Source organism: Cladophialophora immunda (genome assembly GCF_000835495.1).
Source record: "Cladophialophora immunda strain CBS 83496 unplaced genomic scaffold supercont1.6, whole genome shotgun sequence".
Classification (NCBI taxonomy): Eukaryota; Fungi; Ascomycota; class Eurotiomycetes; order Chaetothyriales; family Herpotrichiellaceae; genus Cladophialophora; species Cladophialophora immunda.
Window position 1 is genome coordinate 3,098,813 of NW_015622546.1, and position 14,246 is coordinate 3,113,058.

The window sequence follows — 14,246 nt, forward strand, 5'->3', positions numbered from 1 at the left end:
TAATCCAGCGGGACCATCGACACGCAGATGATTACTGCAGCTCAGGAGGTAAACATGCCCGGCAGTGACAAGCCCCGCGCCCCAATACAAAGGTTGGGAACGCCAATGGAAGTTGCGACGTTGATTGCGTATTTGCTGAGCGATGAATCCACATACACAACCGGGGCAGTCCATACAATCGACGGCGGCATGACTGCATAAGGGTGATTTGGTTCGACTTCAGAATTAACAGAAGGCATGTGGTGGAGTGATGCACCTTCGTGATTCATCCACTTTTCATTAGCCGATATCAAAGTCACCTCCTGCTCTCACTATAGCGGCTGTGGAACCTCACTCTTATTGGTTTACCTTATTTCAAATTCAAAGACGCATAGTGAAAGAAGTACTTGGGTAAGGTTCATGTTGTTGGCGGAATTCAAGTGCCTATGGCACCGCCCAAGGAGTGATCAGGTACCGGTTTGTGGCATGCCCCACGCAGAGCTTTTGGCTTTGCCCATGCATTGTCATATGCATGAGGAGAGCTACGCTCAGGCAAGAACCGCTCATTGTGTGCGAAAAGGAGTCCATGGTCGTCCTTATCTCCATTGTTATCCAGACGTGGATTTGAATACTACGGTATGCATAATTTATGAAATATTGTGTCGAGCCACGAAGGAGCTATTCAACAGCCACACATATCGTATCTGAGTGGCGGAATACATTTTCTTCTATCCTCATCAGTGGAATCCCACCAGACTCAATCTAGGAATCAGCCGCTTACGAAAATGGTTTGGCAGCTCGAGGGCCAAGTCGCCATTGTGACTGGGTGTGCATCAGGCATCGGACTCACTACAACGAGGCTCTACCTTGAAGCTGGGGCGACAGTTTTTGGCATCAACATCTCCCCCTTTCCCGATCCATCTCCTCTTTCAGAAGAGATCTCTGCAAATTTCCACTTCCACAGAGCTGATTTGACCGCTCCTGGCGCCTGCGATGAGTCAGCGGCGGCTTGTGTGTCAAAGACCGGGAGGAAGGTTGATGTTCTTGCCAACGTCGCCGGCATCATGGACGCATTTGAGGCTATCCATAACCTCAAGGATACGACTTGGGAGAGTAGTGATGAGTGTCAATACAACAGTACCCATGAGACTGATGAGAGCTACTTTGACTACTGGAGGAATGCTCGAACAAAAGTCGGGCCGAATTATGAACGTTGCCAGTGAAGCTGGTATCAGTGGAGCAGTAGCAGGCATTGCCTATACCGCCAGTAAACATGCCGTTGTAAGTACTTCTTTATGGACCACCTGCGGACACTCTTTACGGCGAGATTTATATGAGCAAAATCGTGGTAGAACAGATGCTGACCGTTTTCCAAACTTCAGATCGGCATGACCTAAAATGCAGCCTTTCGCTATCGTCACGAAGGCATTCGTTGTGACGCTATTTGTCCGGGCGGTTTGGAAATATCCAACCCACTTTGCGCAAGTATACCTTTTTTCTGACCTGGACCTACAGGAGTGGCGACTATCAGACCAACGATCTAACTGAAGGGTGAATGCGATACTTGGGATCAATAGATGATAGATAACTAGCCTATAGATACCGATGTCAACGCTTGAAGAAGGCTTCAAGGTTGACAGGTGAGCTGTGCCCGTTGCTATATACATGCGAAAACCGTGCTGAGTCAGTACTGGCTAACTCAGGGTCTCTCTCAGTTTCACGTGAAGGTGTTCGTGACAGCTGTGACTCAATTGTCAGGAATGGCTCGCCAGCAAGCTATCTAATAAGTATATTAACTATCTATAGGCGTAGAACGATAGCGATTCCGAAGCTGTAGAGCTTCGAAAGGTGGTCTGTAACCCGCGTGCCTATATATATCTAGCCCCTGAAAGCCTTAGCACCCTGGTCGTGATATCAATGGAGGAACATGATGAATTCTGCAGGGTCCTGGGGCCCGTCTGACTATATACCTTCTAGTAATTAACAAAGGGGTCTCGACGCTAGCAACAGGCATTCGGCCGAAGACTAGCGCGAACAGTCATTACATCTCTTGGCGGTCCGGCCAGTCACACAGCGACCAACATCAAGTCCTCAATCCAGAAAGAGAATCTGGACCAGGAGAGCTTGGAAATCATTGCGTATGCTCGTCGTCCTTGCACTGGCTTTTTATACATGAGAATAGGAAATCTGATCTTCCTGCCACAGGCCGTTTCAACGCCTGAACCAGACGCCCGACGGTTCCACAACCACAACAACAGATGACATGGCAAATGCCATACTATTCCTTTCAACAGAACAATCATGCAACATTAATGGTGTTATTCTACCTGTGGACAACGGCTGGAGCACGTGTTGATGGACATGGAGAGCTTGCTATGAATGGGTTCAGGCAGGAACACCAGAGGATTAGTGGTTAAACATCTTGATCTCATAGACGTCTTTCACTATAGAGAAACTGGAAAGCAGTGAGACGTGAAGAGCGAGAGTCGACGCGAGAATCTGAAAGTGTAGAACTTGCCCCCGCCATTGACCGGCACGACCTATTTACTCTGGTTTGAGAGGCATCGGATTATCCGCCAGCAGACCACCATCGACAGGGAGATTTATGCCCGTGATCTGATCAGCCGCATCCGAAAGAAGGAAGGCAGATGCCTCCGCAATGTCTCTTGCTGTTCCGAACCGCCTCGTGGGTAGTATGCTTGCAATAAAGTCGCGGTCCATATTTTTCGGCAAGATGGGTGTTGCGGTGTGTCCAGGCGAAATGCAGTTCACCCGGATATGATCTGGCCCAACTTCAACAGCGGCGACCTTGGTGGCCTCGATAACTCCTGCCTTGGCTGCCGAATAGTGTGCTAGGAACGCGTGAGGGCGTACTCCAGCAGTACTGGCAATGTTCACAATCGCACATTTGCGGCCTTGGGCGGTTCTTTTTTTCATCGCCATCATTTCGTATTTCATGCAGAATATGACCCCGCCGAGATTCACCGCCAGTACTTTCGAGGTCGCTGCGGGTTCGATGTCGATGATGGAACCGATGCCACCCACAATCCCGGCTGCATTCACAGCCAAGTCCAGGCCGCCAAAGGCATCCTCCACGGATTTGATTGCGGCCTCGACGGAAGCAGGGTCTGAGACATCCACCTTGACACCGATCGTGCCGTTCCCAAGCTCTTTCGCTGAGGAGGCTATTAAAGATGCATTGATGTCCCCTATGGCAACTTTGGCTCCTCCTTCAATCAAGATTTTGGCTGTGGCAAAGCCGATGCCTGAGGCACCACCAGTGACAAAAGCAATTTGTCCGTCAAATAACCCCATGGTGAAAGTTGCTGTTTGGAGCGCGATGATTGATAGGTCTCACTCCGTGGATTTTGGCGACAAAGAAGTATTGAAACCAGTCCAGAGCTCATACGGCTATGCTGGCGAACTTTGGTCGAGGTGAAAACGAGAAAAGTGGTCTTATTACAGTACTGTAACAACGTTTGATATACACATGAAGCAGGCCTCGCTTCAGATTCGGAAAGGCGTAAACCGGAGCTTGAGTTGACCCGAGGCTCCAGGCATCGGCAAGCATTATCCAGCAGCTGCCTGGGGATTATTTCGGGGTACTCCGGAGGAACCATTTTATCACCCCTCTTCTCTCCGCAGGCGCAACACTACGGGGTCGCTGCCCTCTGCCAGTACCCGTAAACTTCCCGGGTATCCTGGCATGGTAACATTAATTCTGCCAACGAGGCTGTCGCGTTGGGGGGTTCAAGTCTGCACTGTGTGGATCATCGAGACAAGATTTGTACAGGCTGCAGAAAAGATTTGGAAGGTGGTCTAAAGCATAATCGTGATTTCATTTCCATTTCGCGAGAACGTTACGCTTCCACGTGATCTCAAGAGTGTGTATTTGAATGGTCCTCTGTGAATATTACCTAGGTACATGAAGACTCCTTTCTAATGCAACACACCAAGGAACACGCTCTATTTCTCATCTACCTCCGGCAATTCTTTGCGCGTGTCGATGATGGGTACAAGTTCACCCTTCTTGTGACCCAATGTCGTGGTAATCTCGTTGGTCATGCGGTCGTCAACATTGATCAGAAGGAAGCTCAGAAGCACTCCAAGGGCGCTGAATGAAATGGTAGCAAGAAAAACGGTGCTGTACGCACTTGCACTTGCATTCTTGTATGCCGTCGTTGCTGTAGCCAAGATGGCCGACGTAAGTCCGGGTACTTGAGCAAATGCTTGCTTGCTCCCACTGGCGAATGCTTCCATAAGGGCTGGTACAGACGAGGCTGGGAGTCCTGCTGCAATCGCGGCGCTGGGTACTCGTGTCCCGATTGTCGTGCGAGAACGCGAGCTGAGGGTAACGGTGTAGATCGTAGCAGTGGAGGTGGCAATGGCAGAGCGCATCGAGGCAGCGATACCTCCGGCGGTGCCAATCTCCTGTTGGTCGTGAATTGAAATTGTCACCAGTGTTTGGACAACCGATTCTGTCCATCCAAAGAAGAAGCAAGCCGAAATCAGCAGAGCTATTGCGCGGTTCTTTGTTTCTGGCGTGCAGGTTGCCATGGCTAGAGATTTACATTAGCCCATTGCTCTACTAATGGCTGGTCGCAGCAACTTACATGCAAGCAATACACCGCCGCAGAAGAAGCAGACTGTCATCTGATACTTAACCTTGCCAATCGGCCTGGCCAAGATACCGCCACAAATCTGCCCCAAGAGTGTGCAGGAGCCAACGATGCACGAGAGGTAGCCACCGTACATGGGATCTCCGTGGTTGTAAAGGACCGAGACCATCATTGGCCACACAATGGCGAACGCGTAGTATGATGCTGACCCGATACCGATGGAAATTGAGGCGGCCACGTATCCTCGGTTCGTCAGAAGATGCTTCGGAATAAGTGGTTGTTTTGGCTTCGCGAGCCAGACCCAGAAGCCCAGCGCAATCAGGCATGCGGCTCCAACAAGAAGAGTCGACAGGGTCTGACGAGATTTCCAGGGAAAAACAGCGTCTCCTCCCATCGACAAGCCCATGAGGAACAACGTGAGGCCAGCTGTGTAGAGCAAAATCCCCACATAGTCAAGCTCTTTGACAAAATCGATTCTGCGCTTTCCGGCATGTTTGTTAGAAAATTCTGGTGGCCAGTAGAATAAGATCCAGCAAAGCAAGGCGACGGCGTTCATGCAGATGAGGAGGTAGTAACAACCCCTCCAGCTGACACCGGGGTAGCGCGTGACAAACGCCTCGGCAATGGCGGGGCCAAATCCTGAGCCAGGAACGCAGAAGAAGTAGAGCATTGAGACCACCCAGAAGCGTGCGCCCATGGGTACCAGCTCTGCCGTGATGTAGCAGAAATTGATTTGGGTACAGGCACCCAGTCCAATCAATATTGTACCGCCAATGAGTGTGTTGATGGACTGAGCTGTGGCGGACACGATGCTACCGAGGAGAGCCAAGACAGTGCCTCCAATGAAGTAGTATCGACGACCGAATATATCCGAGAGCCTACCGATCAGGGTAGAACCGACGGCAGTGCACAGAGTGTAGGCAATCGAGACCCAGGTCAAGTAGGGACTTGGTCCGATGTCAGCGTCGATGACGCTCAGAATGGGTGCGGCCAAGCCAAAGCCGGCGACACCTGCTCCCAAGCCCATACCGATGGCAAAGAGACTGCCAAGGAAGTAGGTACTGCGATAATACCCTGGGGGGACGGTGTCCGTTGTGGCCATGAAGCCATGTAGCTGTTTTTCGTTTGCAACATTTTGAAGTTCGCTGTCGGAGTCGCGGTTGGACAGTTCGAAGTGATTGCTTGCGACGGTTTGATCGTCCTTATTCTTGAATTCTTCCATGATGAGCTGAAAGATGCTTCAGTGGCTTCAGTGGCTTCAGTGTCTTCGCTGAGACTCTGAGACTGTGAGTCTAAGAGACGGTGGGAATTGAAAACGAAGGCACTAGCTTTTACCTCGACACCGAACACGAGAGCCTTGCAGTCCCAGATTTTCCCCGCAGTTGTACTGTCCAGCCTAGATCGTCCCAGACTAAGGAGATAATACGAAGGACGAATGGCAGAATAGTAGTGGAAAATGAAACTCCGCAGTGTGCGGAGAGCGTGGAAATCGTGGAAGTCGTGGAAAGGCGGAAAGGCGGAAAGGCCGGATTGAGGAAAGTGTCGGAGAGTCTATTCTACCATCCCAGTATTTCTATTGGTTTCCAAAAATCTTTGATCGAGATCTCGGAGTAAGCTGCACGATAGTGCGCTTGCAGGATACGGGTTACGTCCACCAACCAAATCACGTCTATAGCCCGCGCTAGGTAAGCTCTGATTTGCTGCACGAACAGTAGCGAAATTGAAGCAAAGCCGCTGATTGGTTGAATAGTAGGGGCAGCTATGGGAGCGGGTCTACTTGCACCAATTAGACTGCTCCCAAACTATTCTAGAGAAGGTGCGATAGTAGACAATCCTCCATCTACGCAGCACTTCTTTGGCTGTTGAAGTTCGGCTGGACCACTGGCACGCAACCTCAAATCATCTCCAAGCCAAGAACCGAATTCCTGTATGATTTGGTGAGCAGCTCGCGGCGCCACTTCATTCGTACCGGCCCAAATACCTGAACTTCGTGGTTCACACACCTCACCGACGGATGAACCGTCCTTCCAACTCCCTCCGTTCTTATTGAGAAGGATTCACCAGTCTTACTGTGGACTTGTGGTGAGTAAGAAACCACTTGGTATCCCGCCGGTGAATCCTCACCTCACTAGGCATGCGAAGGTACCCGATTCAAATAGAACATCCAGAGTATACCGATCAGTCAGCCCCAAATAGCTCCAATCGCAACCATCACAAATAAGAGAAGGCCTCTGAGAAGACAAGATGACCACCTTTTACTAGTCATATGAATATAGTGCTAGAGATAGTACGTCAGCGAGAAGGGAGGGTCATCACGCCACCGAACTTGAACAGAATCCGCGAACTCTGTGAGCAAGCAGACCAGTACTAGTATCTGACCGTTGATCCAATCTTGATTGTCTGGCGTAGGGGTGTCACATTTGCACATCTCCTCCGAGGCCATGTAAAGTACAAGCCGGGGTTTATCGTTTTCCCAAAAGCTGTTGGAGCTGGTGGCAATGCTGTTAAAGGAAATGCAGTTCACGTCCAATCTCTGAACTTCGTCAACTTCGGGTTTAAAGAACAGTTGAAGTACTTTATCCACGTGCAGGATCACAAACTGTATTGTGCATACTTAGAACACGCTTTTCCCATCTCGTTTTACTGCCTTGTTGTCGTCCACGATCGGGTAGTCAACACCAACGCTGTACACCACACTGCTCGTGTCAACAAATTTCGCCTCGTCTGGGCGAAAAGTCTCCATATAGATAGGGTCGGCAAAAAAAGATGCCAGGTCTTCAAATCTGTTCACAAGTCAGTAGTATTTCAGGGACTTCACGAGGCTTCTGCTTTACCTTCGAACCAGGAAGTCCGCAATCCCATCGTATGGTGACGAGCCCCCAAAGTATTCCCCCAAAGCCTTGTACTCAGGAGTGACGTGAAACTAGATGTGTATGTTACAGCCTTTGATATCCAATGAAATTGAGACATCTTACCTGGTTGTATCTCACGATCCCGTAGCGGACAAGCGTATCTTGGACGAGAGGGCCGTGATTGTTCGCCCAATATTTGTGGAATTCTTCTTCCGAAACGCCAGGTTTGCGTTTGACCATGAATGAAACCCGAATGAGCTTCTCTTGAGACATGGTATGACGAGCGCTGCAGGTCTTTCTCAATATCTGGAAGCAGCCTGGAAGATGGGTGGGACTCAGAGTGATGCGAAGAGGTATTAGGAGAGGTTGCAAAATATTTCACTAGACAAAGACAATCTTTTGATTATGAATTGACTCAATATTATCAGCGCCAGAGCACTAGTAGTTTGAAGAATATTGGAAGCCAACAGGTACTTGAAGACCCAATGGTGTAGCTCTACTTCACTGGAAAAGGTGGAAGCCGAGCGCTTCTCATTGGCTGAGTGCGGCGGAAGCATTCAGCTCTCGCGGTCTGCAAAGCAATAAAGTGCTCAGCATGCACGAGGCAGCTGTGTATTATATACATGTTCTTGATCTACTATAGCTTGAGCTTTTCGCATCAAGTAGCCCGGAATCTTAAGCCCTCAATAGCTGTCCACCGTTCACCTGCCAAACCTGACCTGTCACAAAAGCCGCATCCTCAGAGAGAAGATACATGATCAAAGAAGCTGGTTCACGTGGTTCTCCCATGCGCTGAAGAGGGAGACCGCTGATCAACTCCTGGATAGTAGGCTCATTGGCGGCTGCTCTCTTGCCAGGTTCGGTGGCGATCATTCCAAATGAGACGGTGTTGGCCCGAATCTTTTGAGGTCCCCAGGTGTTTGCCACATGCCTGGTCAGCACCTCAACACCTGCTTTCGAAGCTGAATATGCAGGATATAGAGGTTGCCCGCTGAATACCGCAGCAGATGAGATGTACACGATGTTGCCCTTGCCTCCCTTGAGGAAATGAGGGATTGCGTATCTTGTCGAAAGGGCAGAGCCGATGAGGTTCACCTCCAAGGTCCGTCGCCAAACGCCCACTTCCATCGAGTCCACCCCGCGATCTCGGCCCAGGACCTCTGGCCGTAGATCGGCTCCCATGTTAATCAAACAATCCAGGCCGCCCAGTGTGTCTGCCGCACCGTCCACGAGTTGCTTCACAGAGCTTTCTTCAGCAAAATCGAACTCCGCCGTGTGAGCAGTGCCACCTGCCGAGCGAATCTGGTCGGCTAGCGCCTGTGCACCATTGATATTGATGTCGCCGATGACGACTTTCGCCCCTTGCTCTGCCAGCAGTCTTGCCGTTGTCGCCCCAATTCCAGTGGCACCACCAGCCATCAGAACGCGGAGACAGCGAAGTCCGTTCATCGTGACAGAAAGTAATGTGGAGATGGTCAGAGGTGGGCCAATGTAGACAGATTTGATTCACCATGTACGGTCGAAGATACTGAGTGAACACAAGAGTGGAAACGCGACAAGCAAAGATGGCTAGAATTATAACCGAAGCGAAGTGTTGCCGAGTGATAGGTGCTCTTGAACAGAGTGTCAGGACCTTCCATCCACCGTCTAGTTAGTCTTAGTCTAATTAGTCCATCGTCCACTAATGGTAGAGCTCAACTCGCATCTTTCCACCGAAGCTTGTCCTCGCTTATGTTTTGTAGCTTGGGCCGTAAATGCTAACATAAATAATGGAGAAAACGTATGTTGATCGCCAGCTTGACCCTGCTGCGCAACTCAAGTGAACAGGCAGGAGTGGATAGCTTTCTCTTACCCTGTGCTTGACCTCCTTTTGCACCACCAGAGCAAATATTCTGCGAAGGTGGCTAGCGGCGGAACGTATCTCGATTTGCTATTCCCGCTTTCTCGTGGGCTCTACGCGTTCCGCCAAAAAGTTCCAGCTGAGCTGTTAGTGCAGTAACTCTGCGGATGCGATTTGCTCGTGATTGGACCGAGATTTACGTGGAAAGAGCGATGCTCTAGCTGCTATCAATTTTTTCGTTTACCTGTCTAAATCTCCCGAGATAGGCAGGTGCGAGGCTGCGACTTCGATCCAATCTCAATTGAACAACAGCTCAACATGTACTATGCCTTTAGACAGACGAGAGGCCCAGCTCTTTCCACTCTTCATCGGACTTCCTCTGAACATCGTCAACATGAGCGCCATACTGTACAGCGTCTGTGCCAATCAAGAGGCGAACTGGCGGTTTCGGTGTCGCGTACAATTTCTCGAGGATGGGCCCGAATTTCTCGGGGAGAGACGGTTCTTTACCGTTGTTGTCACGGATCAGCTTGCACAGGGCTCCAACGGTATCTTGGTAGGCATCGCTGATCGGGGGGATAGTCATTGATGAGCCTGCCCAGTCTGTTCGGATCCCACCAGGCTCCAAAGACGTGACTTTGATGTTCAAGGGACCCAGCTCAGAAGCCAGGACACTCGAGAAACCACTGACCGCCCATTTTGCGGCTTGGTATGCAGACAGGCCTGGGGTACCAAGACGGCTACCTAGCGACGAGACATTGAAAATATAACCGGAGCCCTGCTGCCGCAGGATCGGAAGGATGGCTTTGGTGACGTTGACGACGCCGTTGAAATTGACATCTATTTGTTCATTGAAGCTTTCGAGAGTGCTATCTTCGAACGAGGCAGGATTGGCGTAGCCAGCATTGTTGACGAGAATATCGATGCGCTCGAACTTGTTCACCGCGGCATGGACGGCCGCCACAGCAGATTCGTAGTTGACCACATCCAGGCTGTAGAGGAGAACCTTCGAATTTCCATATTTCTTGAGCACGTCGCTCAGAACGTCTTTGTTGCGTGCAGTCGCGACGACCGAGTCGCCCTTGGACAAAGCATATTCGACAAGGGCTCTCCCAAGACCTCGGGAGCTGCCTGTCACAAACCAAACTCTGGACATGGCGAGTCTGCAGGGCACTGTGAAGGGTTTAAAGAAGTCTTGAAATCAGATGAATATGTAACCTCCGTCTTATGCACAACCTGAAATGCTTTTTGACTTTGCAACGTGATGCAGCGCACTCTTGCTGTTATATGGCAAACCGCAAGGCAGAGAGCTCGACATGTGACGCCAGTGCAGATCAGGTACAACTATGGAGATGCCTATCTTCACTGACTGCGGCAGGAGCGGAAATCTCAGTAGCGAGTAAACTGCTGTTTACTTTCTGAATGCGGTCGCGTGGCTCCCCGTATTGGAATGCAAGCTCCCGGTAGCACCGCATCTTTCTCTGCCGAGCCCTGCAGGTAAGTGGACACACCCGAGTCAACGTCTCTTTTCCCCTCAAGGGTGCAAATGTTATCCTCCCCACCACTTTATCCTTAGGTCATTCACCCTCTCGAGTGATCTGTGCCAAACGATGATCGGAGATAAAGTGGCAGCTTGTCAGCCAGTTGCACTAGCAAAGTGTTCTTGATTCTGTCCGAAGTCGTTCGCGCCGTAACGGCGGACGAACGGTCAAGGCACTTTTGTGTATCCGGACCACCACGGGCAGAGCTGGCCGCAGAATTATGAATACGAGGAAGAAAAATGAATTGTTTCTACGGGTAACTTTACCTACTACCACGGGCTCAAGAATTGTTGGACTCGAGGCTGCTTGCGAATCTGCTAAACAGAGATGTCTCCTTCCGCCTTCCGCTAAAATTACAGCACATCTAGATTGTCAAGTTCTCTCTATTTGGTCCGGCCGTAGTTCAACTGAAGTTGGACACGACTCAAATCATTGGACTAGTTATTTATCTAATCCCTCTCATTTGCTATCATACCAACTTGGTACGAGAAGCCTTCCCGTCTCACAACGAATCCCGTGGGCTTCCTTCTTTGTTAAGTAGTAACCCAACTCTTCTGCATACGCTTTGGGTGAATACATATTTTCCAGTCTCTTGAATCTCCTCTTGACAAACCACCTCCACGTCAACTGTCCCACGATGCCAAAATCTACCAATTCGGTCATATTGAAGCACGTCGTCCCCATTGGTGACACAGTTACCTTGGATGCATTCAAAATTAGTGAGACCGAGCTTCCTCAGCTTGCAGACGGACAAGTTCTCCTCCGGCCCATCGCTTTCTCTGTCGACCCAGTACAAAGAACTCGCATTACAGGGAAATCACATTTTGCGTTGCTGGCTTCAAATGTCCCAGGACAACCGATAAATGGCTTTGCCTTGGCACGAGTGGTTGAGTCGCGCCATCCAGAATTCAAGGCTGGACAGCTGCTCGAAGGCATGTTTGAATGGTCCGACTATGTGATCTGGGATGGAAAGCCCAGCCCATTTGTGAGATCCGTGGAGCTGCAGATCGCCAAGCCATCTTATGCACTCAGTGTACTAGGAATCACTGGTCTCACTGCATATTTCGGTATTGTCGAAGTCGGGAAACTTCAAAAAGGGGAGACCATTGTCATCTCGACCGCTGCAGGTGCCGTGGGGTCGGTTGCAGGAGCAATCGCTAAAATCAAAGGTGCAAAAGTCATTGGCTTGACAAGCTCTCGAGCCAAGCAGGATGTGCTCATCCAGAAGTTGGCGTTTGACGCTGCCCTAAACTACCGCGCAGATGATTTTGTCGAGCAGCTTTCCGCCGCAACTTCAGGTAAACTCGACGTTTACTTTGACTGCGTGGGTGGTGAACTCTCGCAAACAATCATGAAACAGATGAAGCGTCCGGCGCGGATTGTCGAGTGCGGACAAATATCGACATATAACGATGAGAAGTATGCTTGGATGACGGATTTGACACCAATCCACCTAAATGGGTTGCGACTTGAAGGTTATACACCTATGTTGTTCAAGGATAAGTGGCCAGAAGCGTTGGATCAGCTTCAGAAATGGATACGGTCTGGCGAGCTCGTGCCTCTGGAGACAGAAATGGTGGGTCTGGAGTCCCTTCCCCGGGCCCTTGTTGCCCTACTAAGTGGCGAGAACGTTGGAAAGATGCTCGTTACAATTAAAGAGTAAATCTCATAGACTCGCAATCTGCCGAGTAAGGCAGTGAATCTGATATTCATAAAACTTACAAGTTGTTTTTTCTGGTCTTCACATTAGAAATTGATATTTGCCAAGCTCGACCTTCCCTTTCAATGCTCCAGTAAACGCAAAGTAGGAGCAGGCGGAAGGTGGAAGGTGGAAGGTCGAAGGTCGAAGGCGGAAATTAACTTTTGAGGCAACTCCATATAGAGGGTTGCCTTCTGTCCTCTCGTTTCTCTCCACGACAATCGCAAAGATGGTTTACAACTACAGAATCGTGCGGATGTTACATCCGACTCACTTGGTACTTGACCTGGATGCCGCAGAGAAGTTTCTCTTGGAAGTTTTTGGCAGGAAATGTGACAAAATCGAGGCGTATCTGCCGCCACCGGACAAGGCTCCTGGATTTCCCCGGGACTATTCAATCACGACAATGATTGCCGATGTCTGGTTCGATTGCATCGATCCTCGCAAGTATGTAGTGGATGATCAGCATTTCATCGAGCCGGTAGACCAACCGCATTTGCTTGGAACGGGATGGGCAGTCGAAGGTATCCGCGACCTTTACCAGCGATTCATGGATAGTGGCATCCGCAGCACCGACCAGAGAAATCGTATAGGTACTAGGGACAGAATCCCTCAAGTGCAATTCACGCCAAAAAGACCCATCTTTCTTACCCTGCCCGAAAGCACCGGAACTCGGTACCAGGTATCCCCTGCTGAATACATTGGGAAGCTTGACGCACGTACCGATCCATCATGGAAGCTGCCGCCAGTATCAGCTGATGATCCACTGTCCATTGAGTTTTGCTCCCATCACACAATCCTCACCAAGAATCTCGAACGACAGACTCATGTACTCGTGGACATCTGCGGCGGTAAAATCATCCATACCGGTCGCAATGAAATTCTCAAGACGGATAGCACATATGTCCTGTTGGCAGACGCAATTTATGAACTCGGCGTACCATATGAGGAGGGTTCCTTTGCCATGAATGATTTGAGAAGCCGAAAACCACTTGACTCCTACCATTCGATCACTTTCAAAGTGCAAGATTTGGCAAAGGTAGAGAAACATCTTCGGGACAAGAAGATACGACTTATCCACCAAGACGAAACCACAATTGTAACCGATCCATCAGACGCCATTGGCATTCCGTGGGGATTCACCACGAAACGTGTGCCGAATGACTCGAGATACTGAGTACCCCCAGAGTCCTCTTCACGACAGCAGACTCATCAGGGGAGCCTTGATACGGCAAGACTTCTGGATCATTTCCTCCACGGATTGCCGTTCTCGTTACTTGTTAACAGCGATTGGACCAAGTGGACTTCTCGTTCATACAAGGACGAAGTTGGAACCAATTCAGAGAAGAGAAATTATGATCAAATTTACTCCATGAATAATTTGCCTAGCACACACAAAATACTGCAAAGTCGAGACACAAATTTGATGGAATTCCAAAGAAGAAAAAGATACGTTTTACAAGGACCGTTAGGGAACTACACGAGGTGTATGGTACGTCGACAAGTGCGTCTTCAAGTTGGTAGGGTTGGATGCATTCTGTCTGAGGCAGGAAGAGAAGAAATCTGCACATATCTCCAATTCCGGGACCGTCTAGGAGATCTACTTGCTCCTGCGTACCCGATAGCAATAAAATGCGTAGAGAATACTTGCCTGAGAGTTTCCCAGGTCAAAATGCAGGCTTCGCCACCGCGTCTACTCGTGCGAGGAGGTTGGTT

At 49.9% G+C, this 14,246-nt stretch overlaps 1 protein-coding gene across 1 annotated transcript; it reads left to right on the top strand.

The window, feature by feature from the left end:
- Positions 1-764: 764 nt before the first annotated feature.
- PV07_10559 (uncharacterized protein) lies at positions 765-1,202 on the top strand (the record flags this gene model as incomplete). Its single annotated transcript, XM_016397897.1, has 1 exon — positions 765-1,202. One exon carries the CDS (start codon positions 765-767, stop codon positions 1,200-1,202), a length of 438 nt encoding a protein of 145 aa, XP_016245088.1.
- Between the last annotated feature and the right edge of the window lie 13,044 nt (positions 1,203-14,246).